General features: G+C 57.6%; 2 protein-coding genes, 2 long non-coding RNA genes and 18 other non-coding genes across 26 annotated transcripts in view; 2 read left to right on the top strand and 20 right to left on the bottom strand.

Annotated features, from left to right (window-relative positions):
- Window positions 1-326: 326 nt before the first annotated feature.
- On the bottom strand, window positions 327-6,280 carry LOC136786844 (uncharacterized). 4 transcript variants are annotated; one of them, XR_010826306.1, is made up of 5 exons: window positions 6,158-6,280; window positions 3,025-3,207; window positions 2,406-2,499; window positions 1,453-1,601; window positions 327-682 (listed from the first exon to the last, which is right to left on the bottom strand). It is a non-coding gene; the product is annotated as an uncharacterized lncRNA (long non-coding RNA). The 4 variants fall into 4 exon arrangements; XR_010826308.1 differs by lacking the exon at window positions 6,158-6,280 and adding an exon at window positions 5,184-5,231; XR_010826307.1 differs by lacking the exon at window positions 6,158-6,280 and adding an exon at window positions 3,455-4,238 and having other exon boundaries at window positions 1,453-1,797.
- On the bottom strand, window positions 893-964 carry TRNAC-GCA (transfer RNA cysteine (anticodon GCA)). The gene has a single exon. It is a non-coding gene; the product is annotated as a tRNA-Cys (tRNA).
- TRNAC-GCA (transfer RNA cysteine (anticodon GCA)) lies at window positions 1,196-1,267 on the bottom strand. The gene has a single exon. It is a non-coding gene; the product is annotated as a tRNA-Cys (tRNA).
- TRNAC-GCA (transfer RNA cysteine (anticodon GCA)) lies at window positions 1,611-1,682 on the bottom strand. The gene has a single exon. It is a non-coding gene; the product is annotated as a tRNA-Cys (tRNA).
- TRNAC-GCA (transfer RNA cysteine (anticodon GCA)) lies at window positions 1,922-1,993 on the bottom strand. Its single transcript has one exon. It is a non-coding gene; the product is annotated as a tRNA-Cys (tRNA).
- TRNAC-GCA (transfer RNA cysteine (anticodon GCA)) lies at window positions 2,234-2,305 on the bottom strand. Its single transcript has one exon. It is a non-coding gene; the product is annotated as a tRNA-Cys (tRNA).
- On the bottom strand, window positions 2,581-2,652 carry TRNAC-GCA (transfer RNA cysteine (anticodon GCA)). Its single transcript has one exon. It is a non-coding gene; the product is annotated as a tRNA-Cys (tRNA).
- On the bottom strand, window positions 5,175-5,246 carry TRNAC-GCA (transfer RNA cysteine (anticodon GCA)). Its single transcript has one exon. It is a non-coding gene; the product is annotated as a tRNA-Cys (tRNA).
- TRNAC-GCA (transfer RNA cysteine (anticodon GCA)) lies at window positions 5,635-5,706 on the bottom strand. The gene has a single exon. It is a non-coding gene; the product is annotated as a tRNA-Cys (tRNA).
- Window positions 5,938-6,009, bottom strand: TRNAC-GCA (transfer RNA cysteine (anticodon GCA)). Its single transcript has one exon. It is a non-coding gene; the product is annotated as a tRNA-Cys (tRNA).
- Window positions 6,219-14,348, top strand: LOC125180471 (uncharacterized). 2 transcript variants are annotated; one of them, XR_007159039.2, is made up of 2 exons: window positions 6,219-6,353; window positions 13,921-14,348. It is a non-coding gene; the product is annotated as an uncharacterized lncRNA (long non-coding RNA). The 2 variants fall into 2 exon arrangements; XR_007159040.2 differs by lacking the exon at window positions 6,219-6,353 and adding an exon at window positions 13,391-13,571.
- On the bottom strand, window positions 6,985-7,056 carry TRNAC-GCA (transfer RNA cysteine (anticodon GCA)). The gene has a single exon. It is a non-coding gene; the product is annotated as a tRNA-Cys (tRNA).
- Window positions 7,308-7,379, bottom strand: TRNAC-GCA (transfer RNA cysteine (anticodon GCA)). The gene has a single exon. It is a non-coding gene; the product is annotated as a tRNA-Cys (tRNA).
- On the bottom strand, window positions 7,654-7,725 carry TRNAC-GCA (transfer RNA cysteine (anticodon GCA)). Its single transcript has one exon. It is a non-coding gene; the product is annotated as a tRNA-Cys (tRNA).
- On the bottom strand, window positions 8,117-8,188 carry TRNAC-GCA (transfer RNA cysteine (anticodon GCA)). Its single transcript has one exon. It is a non-coding gene; the product is annotated as a tRNA-Cys (tRNA).
- Window positions 8,761-8,832, bottom strand: TRNAC-GCA (transfer RNA cysteine (anticodon GCA)). Its single transcript has one exon. It is a non-coding gene; the product is annotated as a tRNA-Cys (tRNA).
- Window positions 9,107-9,178, bottom strand: TRNAC-GCA (transfer RNA cysteine (anticodon GCA)). The gene has a single exon. It is a non-coding gene; the product is annotated as a tRNA-Cys (tRNA).
- RPL23 (ribosomal protein L23) lies at window positions 10,946-13,284 on the bottom strand. Its single transcript, XM_048050832.2, has 5 exons — window positions 13,155-13,284; window positions 12,852-12,935; window positions 12,499-12,627; window positions 11,291-11,404; window positions 10,946-11,077 (listed from the first exon to the last, which is right to left on the bottom strand). Exons 1-5 carry the CDS (start codon window positions 13,165-13,167, stop codon window positions 10,995-10,997), a joined length of 423 nt encoding a protein of 140 aa, XP_047906789.1. The 5' UTR covers window positions 13,168-13,284; the 3' UTR covers window positions 10,946-10,994.
- LOC125180478 (small nucleolar RNA SNORA21) lies at window positions 12,185-12,316 on the bottom strand. The gene has a single exon (XR_007159045.2). It is a non-coding gene; the product is annotated as a small nucleolar RNA SNORA21 (small nucleolar RNA).
- TRNAC-GCA (transfer RNA cysteine (anticodon GCA)) lies at window positions 13,625-13,696 on the bottom strand. Its single transcript has one exon. It is a non-coding gene; the product is annotated as a tRNA-Cys (tRNA).
- A 767-nt stretch (window positions 14,349-15,115) lies between the features above and the next one.
- On the bottom strand, window positions 15,116-15,187 carry TRNAC-GCA (transfer RNA cysteine (anticodon GCA)). Its single transcript has one exon. It is a non-coding gene; the product is annotated as a tRNA-Cys (tRNA).
- Window positions 15,188-15,651: 464 nt separating this feature from the next.
- Window positions 15,652-17,362, top strand: part of LASP1 (LIM and SH3 protein 1) — a 31,043-nt gene continuing 29,332 nt past the window's right edge. The window contains exon 1 of the mRNA XM_048050781.2: window positions 15,652-15,790. Coding sequence (XP_047906738.1) covers window positions 15,722-15,790 — 69 coding nt within the window. The 5' untranslated portion in view covers window positions 15,652-15,721. The remainder of the gene's footprint in view (window positions 15,791-17,362) is intronic.

Here is a 17,362-nt window from a genome sequence, read left to right as displayed (position 1 = left end):
CCCGCGGGGCCGGAGGTGGCGGGTTCGAGCCCCTCGGGGGGCGGGAGTCGGCGCCTGGCTGCGTTAATCACGGCTTCCATAAAGCCGCGGTGCCCGCTGTTTATTTCAATTACTACTCAGGCAGGAAAAACTAGATCTGCATCGCCTCTGGTGCTTGTGTGTACGTGCGTTGTTCAGCAAAACCACAGGAGAAACAGGAACGTCAGACCTGGTGGTGTGGCGTAAAGCCGGCAGGAGGCTGGGTACCACACGGCTGCTTCCAGCTCCCTCTCTCCAGGTGGGATGGGGGAGAGAACCCGAAAGGGAAAAATACAAGAACTCATGGGTCGTAATAAAGGCAGTTTACTAGGTAAAGCACAAGCTGCACACACAAAGCAAAACAAGGAATGAATTCACCATTTCCCATCACCTGGCAGGCGTTCAGCCACTCCCAGTAGAGCACGGCTCATCATGCATGAAGGCACGTGCCTGCCCAAGAAACTCCAAATGTTGTCAGCCGCCTCCTTCTTTACCCCAGCTTTTATTGCACGGCATCGTATGGTACAGAGTACTTCTTTGGCCAGTGTGGGTCAGCCGTCTTGGTCTGTGTCCCGCTCCTGGCTTGTGCATTCCCAACCTTCTCCCAGCAGGGCAGCACGAGAAGAAAAGTCCTTGGTCCTGTGGAAGCTCTGCTTTGCAGCAACTAAAACATCAGTGTATTATCACCACTATTTTCATCAAAAATCCAAAACACAGCATCATACAAGCATTAACCAAGAAAATTAGTTCTCTCCCAACTGAAACCGTGACAGTTTGGCAAAAGAACTTGAAGTGACTTCTAAAACCTCTGGGGAATAAGAAGGTCTCTCCCTATTCTGTCTGTAAAGAAGAAAGGTTGGAAAAGGAGGTAAAGAGGGGGCACCTGGAGTTGAACCAGGGACCTCTTGATCTGCAGTCAAATGCTCTACCACTGAGCTATACCCCCTGCAGCACCACCTGCACAAGGTGCTTTTAAAAGCAGTTACACACGCCCAGTGTCTGACCAGAGACTAAGATTCATCACCCTGACAGCAGCCTGGATGGGGCAATGGACGTCATTTCTGCAAAGAGTTACTACAGAAAATCCCAAACTTACACAAAAACAGCGCAGAGCAACTCAGAGCAGAAGCCCTGAGCTTTCCTGGGCAAAAGGCTGGCGGAAAAAGACATTTAAGGGAGGGGGCACCTGGAGTTGAACCAGGGACCTCTTGATCTGCAGTCAAATGCTCTACCACTGAGCTATACCCCCCTAAAACACCCCCTGCCCAGAGGTATTTTACACCATTGTGCGTGGAGCCCGGTGTCCATGTCCAGTGGTTAGAAGCTTTTAACTGACAGCCCCCCGGGCATGGTAATGTACGTAGCATAATGGCAGCAGGGAGTCACTGCAAGAAATCAAGAACAACCACACACAGACAGCACAGAGCTACTCACGCAGTGCAGAAGCCCAGTAGTTTCCTAGCAGGCAGGCACTGAGTGTCTCGAATATTGCAGCACAAAGACTTCAACACATAGGGCAAGCTCTTGAGACCTCAGGTGATGTGTCCATCTTCTTCCTGTGGGGAATTCTGGCAAAAGGCAGGCTGAAAAAGAGGGGGCACCTGGAGTTGAACCAGGGACCTCTTGATCTGCAGTCAAATGCTCTGCCACTGAGCTATACCCCCTGCAGCACCACCTGCACAAGGTGCTTTTAAAAGCAGCTACACACACCCAGTGTCTGACCATGGGTTAAGATCCATTCACTTGGCAGCAGCCTGGACGGAGTAATGTACATAATTTCTGCAAAGAGACACTACAGAGAATTACAAACTCACACAAAAACACACAGACAGCACAGAGGTACTTGGAGCAGAAGTCCTGACCTCTCCTAAGCAAAAGCCAAGTTGAAAAAGATAATAAAAAGAGGGGGCACCTGGAGTTGAACCAGGGACCTCTTGATCTGCAGTCAAATGCTCTGCCACTGAGCTATACCCCCCTGAAGAACCACCTGCACAGAGGTATTTTACACCATTGTACATGGAGTACACAGCATCTGCCCATGGCTTAAGGTTCAGTAACTTGGCAGCTGCCTGGACAGGGTAATGGGCGTCATTTCTGCAAAGAGTTACTACGCAGAATTAGAAACTCACACAAAACACACGGACAGCACAGAGCTACTCAGAGCAGAAGTCCCAAACTTTCCCAGACCAAAAGCAGGCTGAAAAAGACACCACAGAGGGGGCACCTGGAGTTGAACCAGGGACCTCTTGATCTGCAGTCAAATGCTCTGCCACTGAGCTATACCCCCTGTGCTAGACTCCTACAAGGCTGGAAATTTTCTGGTCATTCCGAACAACCCCAGCACACCAACAAATTACTCCCGGCACAAAAAACACTGACGGAAATACCTCTCTGCTCACAACCTCCACGGTGCTGGTCCTCTTCTCTTGTCAATCTTCTTCTTGATGCCAGGCTACCACCACGTCTGCCAGAGGACGTTCCCTGCAGGCAAACAGTTCAGGGGAAAGCAGTCAGCTGAGAAGCCCCAGATGGACCTTTTGGGGACAAAAAGAGGAAAAAGGGAGGGGGCACCCGGATTTGAACCGGGGACCTCTTGATCTGCAGTCAAATGCTCTACCCCTGAGCTATACCCCCACCTGGCCAACACCTGCCCGGGAAGCTCCTTGTGGCCGCTCACGGGGCAGCTCTGCCGCATTCCAGAGCCTGCGCTCACAGCACCTGCAGCACGGCTCCCGCAGGACCTCCCTCTCCTTGGGCTCCCCCAGGACCTCCCTCTCCTTGGGCTCCCCCAGGACCTCCCTCTCCTTGGGCTCCCCCAGGACCTCCCTCTCCTTGGGCTCCCCCAGGACCTCCCTCTCCGGGGCCTCCTCCCGGCCTCGCCAGCCCCAGGCCTCGCACCGCGCCTGCTCACGGGCTCCTGGGGGACGCGCCAACCGCTTCCCACCTTGCTTTCTCTCACAGCACCCCGTGGTGGAGTGGCAAAACAGAACGCTCGGAAACACCCACCTCAGAGCCGTGCCGCTGTTTGCTCAGGGCCTGCCCTGCCAGCAGAGCACACAAACCTCACCGGGAGCAGCTCCTGCGCTGCCCGCGGCCTCGCTGCCTTCCCCTGCCGACGGGCCGGAGGCTGCAGCAAAGGGAACCGCCAACACCCAGAGGCTTTCCTCCAACTTCCAGCCGTGCCGTGCCCTGTGAGGGTGAGAGCAAACGTTTTAGCATCAGACAGACATCAAAGGCTTCAGCTTCAGGTAAAAAAATCCTTGCAAGAAGTAGCGAGTCACAGCTAGGGAGCGCCGGGGTGTGTAATTAACGTAATGAAGCAAAGGGATAATGAATTATAAGTGGGGATAACGAGCTATAGGTGTGGATAACGAGCTATAAGCATCTCCCACCCCAGCCTGCTTATGCAGGGGTCGCAGCCCCGTGCCCAGCCCACCTCACACCGCCGCCCGTTACAGGCCGGGCCCCACCAGCGCCACACCAGACCCCGGTGCCGGGCAGACCCCACCCGACCGCGGCTCCCGGGGCAGGCGGGCAGCGGCTGCCGGTAACGGGGCCCAGGGCAGGGGTACCGCCAGGCCCGCGGGTGCCCCCGGTGCGCATCGCCCCCGGCCCCGCCACCGGCCCGGCCTCCGCCGCCGCTCGTCGCTGAGGCCTGGCGCCGTTTGACGACGTCGCTTCCGCCGCGCCGCTGAGGGCAGCCGCCAAGCCGAGCCCTAAGCGGGACCCCAGGCAGCACGGACGGGGCCTCCTTCCGCCCTTAAAATGTGCTCCCAACGGGAGCCTTTGGGTACGCCTCAGCTGCCCGGGGCAGCCTTTACGAAACCTCACACGCGACAGGACGCTGCGCCTTCTCTCTTTCCAAACAAACCTCATTGTATCCATAACGGTACCACGACACCTAAACCTGACCCTAACACCAATCCCTACTCTAACCAGAACCCTATCCCGAACCCTAACCCTAAACCTAACCCTAATGATACTACACCTAACCCTAAACCTAAACTTAACCTTAACCCTAAGCTAACACTAACCCAAACCCTAACGACACTACACCCTATCATAAACCAAACCCTAACCCTAACCCTAATGACCCTACACCAAACCCTAAACCTAACCATAACTCTAACCCTAACCCTAACTCTAACCTTAATCCTAGACCTAACCCTAACGACCCTACACCCAATTCTAAACCTAAACTTAATCGCAACCCTAACCCTAGCCCGAACCCAACCCCTAATCCTAACCCTAACACTAATGACCACACACCTAACCATAACCTAAACTTAACCCCAACCCTAAGCTAACACTAACCCTAACCCTAACCCTAATGACCCTACACCCCCAATCATAAACTTAACCCTAGCCCTAGCCCTAACCCTAGTGACCCTAACAGTAACCCTAGCCCTAACCAATGATACTACACCTAACCCTAAACCTAACCTTAACGCTAACACTAACCGCAAAGAGCCCCTAACCCTAACCCTATCCCTAACCCTAAACCTAATCCTAGTCTCTAGCCCTAACCCTAATGATACTACACATACCCCTAAACTTAAACTTAACTTTAGCCCTAGCCCCAGCTAATGACTACACCAAACCTTAACCCTAACCCTAACCCCTACCCTAAAACCCTACACCCAAACTGAAACGTGAACTTAACCCCAACCCTAATCCTAACCAGAAACCTAACACTAACACCCTAATGACCCTACACCCTAATAACTGTAACCCTAACTCTAACCCTGATACCCTAACCCTAACCCTAATGACCCTATACCCTAACCGTAACACCTAACGAATGACCCTAATAAACCTGACCCTACCCCTAACCCTAACCATTACCCTAGCCCTAGCCCTAACCCTAACGACCCTAATCCTAACCCTAACCTTAAAACAAATGGAGTCTCCCCTGTGGAGCTAACCCTACCCTAACCCTACCCCTAACCCTATCCTTAACCCTTACCCTAACGACCTTAACCCTAACCCTAATCCTAGGCACTGGGCTTCATTTCTGGACATGGCAATGGAGTTAATTGCTGCAAAGAGATACAGAGAGCTACAAACACACAGAGCACATGGACAGCACAGAGCTACTCCCAGCAGAAGTCCCAGACTTTCCCAGACCAAAAGCAGGCTGGAAAAAGACACCGCAGAGGGGGCACCCGGAGTTGAACCGGGGACCTCTTGATCTGCAGTCAAATGCTCTGCCACTGAGCTATACCCCCTTTGGGGCAGCAGCCAGAACGGTGCAGGAAAAAAAATACAGACAGCTCAGATTTTATGTCCACTGGGGAGATTGTTTTTTTTATTTGACAGGCTCCTTTGCATTAAAATGTACACGCCAAAGTGTATTCAGAGAATCAGTACAGGAGACAAAGCGTGGAACCACTGCAGCCTCTTGGCTGATCAAAACACATGACTCCTACAGCCCAGGAACTGGCATCGTGCCTTTGCCTAGTCACTGACATGCATGCGAATTTGGCCGTGAGTTTTTAGATTAACGCTCTGTGTTGGGTTTGGTTCAGAGAGCAGCCCTTTGGCCATGCAGCAGCACGCAGGATCTAAAAGTGAGGCACGCGCCTCATACATTTTCCTGAGAAAAGCACAATTGCAAGGGGGCACCTAGAGTTGAACCAGGGACCTCTTGATCTGCAGTCAAATGCTCTGCCACTGAGCTATACCCCCTGCAGCACCACCTGCACAAGGTGCTTTTAAAAGCAGTTACACACACCCAGTGTCTGGCCACAGGTTAAGATTCATCACCCTGACAGCAGACAGGACAGGGCAATGGACGTCATTTCTGCAAAGAGTTACTACAGAAAATCCCAAACTTACACAAAAACAGCGCAGAGCAACTCAGAGCAGAAGCCCTGAGCTTTCCTGGGCAAAAGGCCTGCTGAAAAAGACATTTAAAGGAGGGGGCACCTGGAGTTGAACCAGGGACCTCTTGATCTGCAGTCAAATGCTCTACCACTGAGCTATACCCCCCTGAAGAACTACCTCCACAAGGTGCTTTTATAACCAGCTATACGCAGAGCCCAGCGTCTGACCACGGGTTCATCACGCTGAGAGCAGCCCGGACAGGGCAACGGACGTAATTCCTGCAGGGAGTTACCACAGAAAATCCCAAACTTACACAAATTCAGCCGCGCCGCCGCTCCGTGACGTCACTTCCGCCGCGCCGCTGAGGGCAGCCGCCAAGATGGCGGAAGGAGGCGGTGGAGCAAGGTGCGGCCCGGCCCGGCTTCCCCCCTCCCCCCGCCCTCCGCGGCTCCCGTTCCCCCTGGGAGGAAACCCAAAATCTTTTAGAGCAGCACCGCGAAGGGCCGCAGGTAAAGGAGCGCGCCCCAGCGAGCCGGGCGCACGGGGCCTGCCCGCAGCCGCAGCCCGTTCGCGTCACCGAGCCCCGGAGCCCCTGGGGCTGGGTCCGCCCGCGGGGGGCTTCGAACCGCGGACCTGGGGGCTCCCAGCCCGGCGCCTTGCCCCGGAGCCACGCGCGGCCCCGTAACGCGCGGCCCCGGCCGCTGGGGCGTGGCGCAGGGGGAGCGCGGCTGCCCGCGGGGCCGGAGGTGGCGGGTTCGAGCCCCTCGGGGGGCGGGAGTCGGCGCCTGGCTGCGGCTGCACCTTTGTGGGATCAGCCCCGGGCTGACTCCTGCAGCGCCTGCCCCAGCTGCCTGCACCTAACACCTCAGTCGAGGTCCAATTTTCTAGAACGACACTGTGGTTAGAGTGTTTACTCCATCCTTAATGGCAGTTACTCAGACAGGAAAAACTGGAATTGCATCCCACCTGTGCACAACCACGTTGTTAGCTCTTACATGCGTTGCTCAGCAAAAACAAAGGGAAAAACGTCACAGTTTTCTTCCTGGCAAAAGAACATCGAGTGATTTCTAAAATGAGAAGCATAAGAAGGTCTCTCCCTATTTTGTCTTTAAAGAAGGAAGGTTGGAAAAGGAGGTAAAGAGGGGGCACCTGGAGTTGAACCAGGGACCTCTTGATCTGCAGTCAAATGCTCTGCCACTGAGCTATACCCCCTTGGGTTCATACCCTTCCGAGGAGCACAAAAAAAAGGAGCTGATTCCGTGGCACAGGGACTACAAGTACACCTTTGCTTTCTCACAGACAAGGGTATTGATTTTGGCCACATATTTTCTGGTAGTTGCTCAGTGTCTTAAATATGGAAGTTCAGAGACCAGTCCTCTGGGCAAGGCAGAAACACACAGGTTCTAAAAGTGGGGGATTCATCTCATTTTTTCCTTTAAAAGAAAAAAAAAATCACAACCTTAAGGGGGCACGTGGAGTTGAACCAGGGACCTCTTGATCTGCAGTCAAATGCTCTACCACTGAGCTATACCCCCTTGTAATAACACCCTCACAGAGGTGACTTTAAAAGCACTCACACCTGGAGCCCAGTGTCTGACCATGGGTTAAGATTCATTAATTTGGCAGCTGCCTGGACTGGGTCACGGACATAATGTCTGCAAAGAGTTACTGCAGAGAATTACATCCTCACACAAAACCACAGAGACTGTGCAGAGCTACTCAGAGCAGAAACCCTGAACTTTCCCAGGCAAAAGGCCGACTGAAAAAGACATTTAAAAGAGGGGGCAGACTGAAAAAGACATTTTAAAGAGGGGGCACCTGGAGTTGAACCAGGGACCTCTTGATCTGCAGTCAAATGCTCTGCCACTGAGCTATACCCCCTTGCTTTCCCAGTTGGACAAGGAGCAGAAAAAAGCACAAATACAGAGCCCTATATAGTTTCTCTACTGGTTATGCTTTTTGATACGTCAGGCTCCTCTGCATCTTAACATACCCGATAAAGCGAGTTCAGTCAGAATCACAGACGAGCGCACGGCGTACATACTTACACCGCCCAGAGCCGCCGCGGTTTCCTCGCTGATCAAAATGATGACTCCCAGGGTTCAGCAGCTACCAGCCTTCGCTTAGTCACCACCAAGGAGAGGGATTTAGGCCACACATCTTTAGGTGAACGCTGAGTGCCTTGAATATGCAAGTTCAGAGACCAGCCCTTTGGGCAAAGCACAAGGAATTTAAAGGTGATGAAAATATGGGTTTTTTTCTTGGAAAAAAAAGGGGGCACCTGGAGTTGAACCAGGGACCTCTTGATCTGCAGTCAAATGCTCTGCCACTGAGCTATACCCCCTCCTTGCAAAGGAGTGTACACACAAATAAAACAGCAGTTTAAAACAAGTTCTTCCCCTATTTTTCTACCTGCCCTCAGTAGGAATCTAGTGCAGCAAATCCTGCTGTGGAAGATTTTATTCTAAGCTTAAAACATCACAGGGGCCAAGATACCGAGACCCCAGCCTCCCTCGGAGGACACGCTCTCTGGTTCTCTTCATTCCCTACCAACCTTCCCAATCCCTCTCCAGTGACACCTGCTTCCTCTTCTAATTTTGCTCTGTTTTGGTTTACTGCTCTGTAACTTAGTGGAGAGAAGCACTGCCTCATGGTTTTTAAATTTGGCCACCATTTCTAAGTCTTCTGGTGATGTGAAAAACGAGAGGAAGCTGAGCTCCTCTCCAAGGCCAGGGAGGAAGACCTCGTGTTAGACGGAGCCCTCCAAAGATCAGAAAAATCCATACTGGAAAGATGATTCCAGAAATGCCTCCTAAATTGAGGCATTTTCCAACATTCTGAGAAGATGAAACTGCAAACCTTTATTGTTACAGTTCTTGTGACCCCTTAAAAGCTCTGAGAGAGGGGACACCCCCCAGGGGGCACCCGGAGTTGAACCAGGGACCTCTTGATCTGCAGTCAAATGCTCTGCCACTGAGCTATACCCCCTGTGCCAGCCCCCTCCTGGATGGGATTTTTCTGCTAATTCCAAACAATCCCAGCACACCTTGGCAAGGTACTCCCAGCACAAAAAGCACCGCTCAAGGCTGTGCTCATCTCTCTACTCACAACCTCCGTGGTGCCCGTCCTCTTCTCGGCAATCTTCTTGGTGCCTGGCTACCTCCGCATCTGCCAGAGGACGTTCCCTGCAGAGAGCTCGGGGGAAAGCAGTCAGCTGAGAAGCCCCTGATGGACCTTTTGGGGACAAAAAGAGGAAAAAGGGAGGGGGCACCCGGATTTGAACCGGGGACCTCTTGATCTGCAGTCAAATGCTCTACCCCTGAGCTATACCCCCACCTGGGCAACACCTGCCCGGGAAGCTCCTTGTGGCCGCTCACGGGGCAGCTCTGCCGCATTCCAGAGCCTGCGCTCACAGCACCTGCAGCACGGCTCCCGCAGGACCTCCCTCTCCTTGGGCTCCCCCAGGACCTCCCTCTCCTTGGGCTCCCCCAGGACCTCCCTCTCCTTGGGCTCCCCCAGGACCTCCCTCTCCGGGGCCTCCTCCCGGCCTCGCCAGCCCCAGGCCTCGCACCGCGCCTGCTCACGGGCTCCTGGGGGACGCGCCAACCGCTTCCCACCTTGCTTTCTCTCACAGCACCCCGTGGTGGAGTGGCAAAACAGAACGCTCGGAAACACCCACCTCAGAGCCGTGCCGCTGTTTGCTCAGGGCCTGCCCTGCCAGCAGAGCACACAAACCTCGCCGGGAGCAGCTCCTGCGCTGCCCGCGGCCTCGCTGCCTTCCCCTGCCGACGGGCCGGAGGCTGCAGCAAAGGGAACCGCCAACACCCAGAGGCTTTCCTCCAACTTCCAGCCGTGCCATGTCCTACCGAGGAAAAAGTCTTCATAAATCAAAGACGTACCACGAGCTGCTGAAAGACAGATCAAGACAGAACGCTTTTATTTAGTGCTGGTTTCTTACTCGTAAGCAGGTGCCTGCTCCTCTCCCCACGGCCTCACAAACAGCTCCATCACCACTGAGGGACTGGAAGGTGTTCACTCCCCAAGGGGTGTTGCAGCAATTCCCCCAGCAGCTGCCAGACCTTCCAGGGTTTCAGGTCTGCTAGGAAGCCCCGACTGCTCACCCGCTCTGTGGAACAGCCTGGAGAAGAGACAGTCGCCCTCGGTCCACCCGAGTCCCTTTCCCAGTTTCCCCTCCCCAGCTGCTGCTGGTGCACAGCTCGTGCTGAATCCAGCAAAAAGTCTAAAAAACTACTTCTAGGCCACAAGGCGTCGGCCTGAACACCACAGAACCGCAGGCAGCTGCTTGGAAACATCCAGGCTCCTTTTTTCTCTGTTTCTCAAGCAAAGCATTTAGCTCCAGAAATGCATTCACAGCTCTTCTTCAGCTAGAGAACGTCACAGGCAATTTCACATTGCTTGGGGAGCTCTTACAGCATCTGGGGCATGCAACACCCTGCAGCTGATCGTGACGCCCCTCAGGCGATTCGAACGTTCAGGCCACCCCCTGTACTCGCAGCCGCAGCGCCCCCCCTGCCTGTTTCACCACTGCTCGAGGTTTTGAGGCACAGACTGCAGCCACCCCCTCAGCTGACAGCAGTGGGCTCGATGTGTCCTTGCGGTGTCTTCAGCAAGGTCTGAGAAAGCCTTTTTTAGCCGGCTGTACAGAACAAACTCTGCAAGTTTAATCCGAGCCAGCTCAGGCAAGAGTTTTCCCCGCACAGAATCAGACTTTAGTAAAATTGCCCATTCTGGAAGAAAATTTCTTACGCTGAGAGCCCCTGTACAAACGGTTTTTGTAGAACAGTTTTCAAAAGGACCTCTCAGTTTTTATCCGTGTTGGATGAATTCAGTCGGCGCTGGGAAGATCTGTCCTTCCAGGGCAAGCACCCTCCAGATGCAGGAGCCCCAGTACGCAGGAACTCGCCTCACAGAGGCTGGTCACTGGATCTTAACCACCAGGCCCCCTCTCCCGCTGCTGGGCCTGCCTGCATACAAAGTTCTGGAAAACGTTTCCCAGACCTGAAATAATATCTTCATTTTAACACCGTCATGCCTAGCAGAGGAGTGTAGTTCAAGCTTAACAATGGCAAGAAAGACACTCTTTATTTGGTACAAGTACTTTTATTTCATCTCTGCAAGAACGAGCACGTTTACGCAATGCTTCCTGCATTGGAGGCTATCCTGGGCCACAGATCTGCACACTCCTTAGCCACAGGGCCTGTGATCGCAGAACCTGGCGAAGAGAAGAACAAGACAGCGCGTTAGAGAGCCGTGCAGGTGTGACGGTACGCAGCCACATCTTGCACAAACAGCAGGTCAGCCTGGCTGCACGCTCAAGTCTGAGGAGAATCCGGAACCTTCTGCCCAGGCTGGCCGAGCTCTCCAACAGGTACTGCCCGCCACCCCGCTCCGCCGCTGCCCGGTGCAGGAAGGCTCCCGTCCGTACCTTTCATTTCCCCTTTATTGTTTACTATTACTCCTGCGTTGTCCTCGAAGTACAGGAATACTCCATCTTTTCTTCTGTACGATTTCCGCTGCCGGATTACCACCGCTGGGTGCACTGCAAAGGGAAACGGGCAGCTCAGTATCCTCAGCATCCGGCTCAGCAGCGGACACCCCAGAGGAGCAATTCTGCTGCGGCATTTAACCCAACACACCTCTCGTCTGTGCTACTTCACTAGGGAGCTGAATTGCGAGCTGGGGCCGCAGTTCCAACGCAGGCCATGCGTTCCGCAGGGCTGACAGCTAAGTCACCTTACTCTCAGCTTTTCAGCACTCGCATCACAGAACGTATTAAGTTTCTTCAGCAACTCCTGGGATCACAACACCCCCTGGCATCACACTGGCAAGGCAGGACTGATGCTCACGGAGTAAAAGTTTACCCTGACAGCAATTTTTTTTAACCACCCTTATAAGAGGTAGCATTTTTTCCACTCCTACCAGTTCTGATTAACTGCAACAATTGCACATTTACAGAATTTGAAAAATCTAATATGAACTTCACGTCTTTAATAACGGAGAACTCTGTCAACTCATTACTGGCTACACTGCAATGAAGCTTCAAGTTCCTCTAGAGACACGGGTGTAAATATAAGGGTTTTATTCATACCTCAGGTACAAGAGAAGAAAGTGTCAGCTGCCATCGTGTCTCACATTCTATAGCATGTGGTGCTTTCCTTGGTTCTAAGGGAAACTATCTTGAAGGCAAGAGTACGCTTAAAGCTGACAACTAGATTTCGACTCACAAAAGTCACTGTTTATTCCTAAATCTGTCAATTTAGGAGACAACACTCAGCAAGAACCCCTTCTTTCCCCTCCAGAACAGCAGCAATCTCCCAGAGCTTGTCACACCACTGATTGAAATGAACAGCACGAGCTGCCACTTCACCCAAAAGCGATGCTTTTCTCTGCCCTTCCACGACAACTCACTGAGCCACTGGACGCAGACCCAACAAGTGCTTTTTAGAAGGGTGGAGCGAGCGCCCCGGACAGCAGGCGCCTGCCTCCTGCAGTGGTGCAAGGCAGGACTCTCGGTGCCGTTGAGGGGAAGGCCTGCAGCCCCCTGCTCACAGGGGCACCTCTCAGAGCAGCAGCCGTGCTGCAGGTCAGGTTGAGAAGCGCTCCGCAGGCACAGACACCCCTCTCCACACTCACCTTTCTTTCTCAGCTCTGGCTTGCCCTTTTTGACGGTTGCCATGACCATGTCACCCACGCCGGCCGCCGGCAGCCTGTTCAGGCGCCCCTTGATGCCCTTTACGGAGATGATGTACAGGTTCTTGGCGCCTGCGGAGGGAAAGGCTCAGCATTAACCAGCCTGCACCGCGACACGCCTCCCCTACAGGACCCTACCAAAAAACCCACTGAAGCTCACAGCACGAGCTGCTGCTCCACCCCAAAGCGCTGCCATCGCCGCGCCCTCCCACAGGGGCTCAGCAAGGCACAGACCCCCCGTTCCGGGCCCACGCAGCCACCCCCCGCCCCAGCTGCGGGCCCAGGGCCCGGCTCACCCGTGTTGTCCGCGCAGTTGATGACGGCGCCCACGGGCAGGCCGAGGGAGATGCGGAACTTGGCTCCGGAGGAACCGCCGCGTCCTGCGGGCAGAGAACAGGCGTGAGGCCGCCGCGGCCTGCGCGGGGCCGCCGGGGCTCAGGCACCGGCTGCGGCCTCCGGGCCCCGAGCTCCCGGCCGGATCCCCGGGCTCAGAGGCGCTCCGGGCTCCCCCCGGCCCGGCACCAGCCCCGGAGGCGGCGGCCGGGGCCGGATGGGGCCGGATGGCGGCGGATAGGGCCCAGGCCCGGCGCCCACCTCACCTCGCTTCGACATCTTGGCGCCGGAAGAGAAGGAGGCGCGCGGGGCACGCCGGGATATGGGGCAGCACCGCCCCCCCCCTCCGCCGCGGCCGGTGTCACGTGGCGGGGATGTCACGTGGCGAGGGGATATCACGTGCAGGGAGCGGCACGTGGCGCCCCCTGCAGGCGGCGGGCGGGGGCGCAGCGCCGGTACCGGGAGCACCGGGCGGGGGGGGGCAGGGAGCGGGGGGGGGGGGGGGGGCACGGCCCCCTTCGGGCTCCCCACGCGTGCCGCGGGCGGACCCCCCCCCCCGCCCTGGGGTGCCCCGTGGACACCGGGAAAGGCTTCCGACCGGGCCCTGGCGGTTCAGTTTGGGGTGAAAATCCACGGTTTGGGGTTTTGTTCCCGGAAAGGGGAGAGGAGTAAAGGATTCGAAGGTATGAGGGGCCAAAAATACATATATAAATAAAAGAGAGATAGAGAAAAAAAGAGGGGGCACCCGGATTTGAACCGGGGACCTCTTGATCTGCAGTCAAATGCTCTGCCACTGAGCTATACCCCCTGCCCTGCAGCACCCCCTCTGCACCCCTTTACCCGTGGCGCTGGGGGGGGGGGGGGGGGGGGGAACCAGGACTCGGCCTCTTGTGGATTTTACCCCCGCGGGACTTTTCCAGCCCCGGCAGCTTTACAAAACCCGGCGTCGTTCTCCCGCAGCATGACGGAGCCTTTTGCCCGGAGGCGACGTACGATCGGTTTGCTCAGGTTTTGCTCCGGGTTTACTTTCAGGGAGGCACAGACGCCGCTCGCGGTGCTCCGTCGACCCCGAACGCTGCGCGGGGCTGGGGACGCAGCCCGATGGGCTGAAAGCAAACGACGGGGAATAACGGCGGCAAGTGCAGAAGTACGGGGTTTAACGGCCGTAAATTGAACTGCTGGCGGTAAACGCCCGGTTTGCAGCTGATGAGGGAAGTACAAAAGCATTGCCCGGAGTAACAGCGCAAACGTCCTGCTCCGCTCTGTCTTCCAGGACATCTTCCGCGAGTGGGGTCCCGAAAGGCCATCGGCTCTCACCCATCACCGGACCCATCAGGAGAGGAGCGCGGGCCAAACCGCGGGGCGAGCTGACTGCGTGGGGCCAGGCCGAGTGTGCCAGACGCAAGATGCAGCTCCGGAAAAAAAAATAAAGCAAGCCGTAGGTGGGACGGCACCCGGCAGAGCCGTGTCCTCGGCTGCCCCGGGGAAGCAGCAGCTCCGCCGCGTGTAGGGGTGAGGCTGAATCGTGGCGTACGGGGAGCGTGCCCTCCCGAAACCCTCGGGCGACGAACGGGCTCTGTCACCCAGCAGCATCTCCTGAGCCAAGAGAGCAAAAAGCACCCACGAGGACATCCCAGAGAGCTGGGTGCACAGGAAAGCGTGCCTTATTTTAAGGCAAAAGGGCCCAGGAAAGGGGTGGGAGGCTGGCTGGTGGGGGTGGGAAGTGCCGGGTGAGGTACCAGGAAGGGAAGGAGTGGGCGCCCTGCGAGAGGATCAGATAAGCTGCTTTTAAACGAAGGAAACCAATTTGAAGCCGCATCCTGAAACGAAGAAGGGGGAAGAGAGCCGAGCGCAGCCTCGTTTGGTGTGGGCGTGCGTCATTAAAGGACTCCTGGCTTTGCGAGGCTCCTTCTTTTGCGACAGGCTCAGGGCTGGGATAACGCCAGGGGACCCGGGGCGCAGCTGCCCCCGGGTGGGAGCAGCGACAGGAGCGGTGGCGGCGTCCTGCCCGCGGCCTCCGCGCCGTGGGGTCCGGATCCAGCGCCGCCGGCCCGACCCCGAGCGCAGCGCTGCGAAGCTGCCGCCCTGCGCACGCGGGAGGCACCCACGGGGGCCGGGGCCGCGCGTCTGCGCCCTGCGGGCTGCGCGTTCCCGCTGCGTCTCGAAACAGCGTGGGGGGAAAACACGCGTGGGAGTGGGGAAAAAAATAAAATAAAATTGTTCTTCGAGGGGGCACCCGGATTTGAACCAGGGACCTCTTGATCTGCAGTCAAATGCTCTACCACTGAGCTATACCCCCGGCTGCCGCTGCGACCGCCCCGCGCGCTCTAAGTGCGCGCCGCGGCCCCACGCGTGGGCGAGGCGGGACCGGGGGGGGGCTCGGCTGGGGTCCCGGGGGGGGGGGGGGCTGCGGGCAGGGGCAAAGGGGCCGCGCGTGCACACGTGGGCGGCCGTGCACCGCGCACGTGCACGCGGGGAGGGCCGCCGCGAGCACGCGCGCGCGGGCGGGAGCCCCCCCTCGGGGTGTGTGGGTGGGGGGGGGGGGGGGGGGGGGGGGTGGGGGGGGTGCCGCGTGTGCCCGCCCCCGCCCACACCGCGATTTGCTCGCGGGGGGGGGGGGGGGGGGGGGGGGCGGCGCGCGTGCAAGGGCACGTGTGTGTGCGTGCGCGCGCGGAGGGCGGGGGGGCGCGCGTGGGTGGGCGCGCGCCGCCGCTCCGCCCTCCCCCTCCCCGAAACCCCTCCCCTGCCCCCCCCCCCCCCGTTCCCCCCCCCCCTTATTTAGCGGCGCGGGGCGCGGGCGGCGGCCCAGAGGCGGCGGCGGCGGAGCCCGGCCATGAACCCCAACTGCGCCCGCTGCGGGAAGATCGTGTACCCCACCGAGAAGGTCAACTGCCTCGACAAGGTGGGTGCGGGGGGGGCACCCGCCCGGCCACGCTCCGCGCTGGGCACCCCCGGGGCTCCCGGTGCCGCCGCCCGCACCGGGGGGTGCTGCGGGGGGGGACTGGGACTGGGACTGGGACCGGGACCGGGATCGGGATCGGGATCGGGGGGGTCGGGGGCGCAGCCCCGGTCCCGGCCGGCTGGGGAGCGGCGGCGAGCGCTGCCCCCGGGAGCCGCATCTGGTTCGCGTTACCGCGGGTTTTGTTGATTTCTTTTTATTATTTTTTGTTTTAATTATTATTTTTTTTTTTAAGTCTCCGGTTCCGCCCGCTGCCTCCCGGCTCCGGGTTCTCGCCTTGGGGGCTGCCCGGCGGAGCGCGGTGCTCCCGGTTCTCGGGGGGGGGGGGGGGGTGCTTTAACCGAAATAAACCCCGGGGCAGCCTCTCGGGTGCTGTCGGGGTCTGGCCTCAGGCCTGGAGGAGGAGGAGGAGGAGGAGGTGGTCGTGCCTCGATCCCTCGCTGTCCTCCGGCTGCTGCCGGGGCTCCGTGCCCCCCCCGGGACCCCCCAGAGCCGACCCCTCCCGGCGAGCGGAGCTGCCCCCCTCCTCCTCCTCCTCCTCCTGCCCCAGGCTTCTGGGACCATCCGTGCGGGGACTAAAAAAAGTAACTCCAAGAATGCAAAGATCTCAGCAGCGACATTCCTGAGCTCCGGCAGACCCTATTGCTCGCATTTTTAGCGGGTGATGTTTCCTCCTTGGGCCGGCGATGGCTCCGTGCTCAGCTCTCAGCCCGGCGGCCCGGGGAGCCTCCCGTTCGTGCGGAGCGGCGAAGCGCCGCTGTCTGCCGGCCTCCCGTCGCCCCGGGGGCTCTGAACTGGGGGTAACTGGAAGGGAAGGGGGCTGGCGCGTCGCTTCTTCCTGTGCAGGCAGCCTCTGGCTTCTGTGCTGCTTCTGAGCTGGCGATTGTGCGCTGCCATGAAGGCATGAGTAATGTGCGTCCTCGCACCACGTATGCTAGCTCTTTGGGGGCAAGCCGACAGCTGCAGTGGTCATCCTGTGCTTCTGGGGCCTTGCTGCGTGTCTCTGCTCCAAGTCACCTCGTGACATACAGCACCCCCTAACAAAGCAGCTCCCCCAGCAAGCTCCCCGTTAATCCTTCCTGGGGCCCCTGGCTGCTGAGGCAGGGCTGGAGGAGCCCGGCCACCTCCCGTAGGAGCACAGGATAAGCAGTTTTATCAGCGTGGATGTCCCCCTGCTTCGCTCTGCCCCGAGCAAAGTCTAAAGGGCAGCTCTGGGGCTGTTTGCACAAGGCTGGAGTTGGACCGAAGGCAGCAGCCGCGAAGGGCTCCTGGGAGGAGAGGTGTGCGAGGCTTGCACGGAAGCTTTCCGTGCCTCTGCTGGTGTGCGACAGGCAGATGTTGTTTGGTTTTCTCCCCAGCGTCCTGGCAGTGAAATCAGGAAGGGCAGCTACCAGCTTCTCCTCTGAGAGTCGCAGCAAATGCGGAAAAGTTGCTTCTGCGCTGGGCTTTAGAAACACAGCACAGCGGCCGAAGTGAGGCTGCCTGCCCGAAGCGCTGCGTGGGGCGAAGCTCTGC

The sequence above is a fragment of the Anser cygnoides genome, chromosome 22 (genome assembly GCF_040182565.1).
Source record: "Anser cygnoides isolate HZ-2024a breed goose chromosome 22, Taihu_goose_T2T_genome, whole genome shotgun sequence".
Lineage (NCBI taxonomy): Eukaryota > Metazoa > Chordata > Aves > Anseriformes > Anatidae > Anser > Anser cygnoides.
Note: the sequence above shows the minus strand (reverse complement) of the source record. Positions and strands in the feature narration are given on the sequence as shown.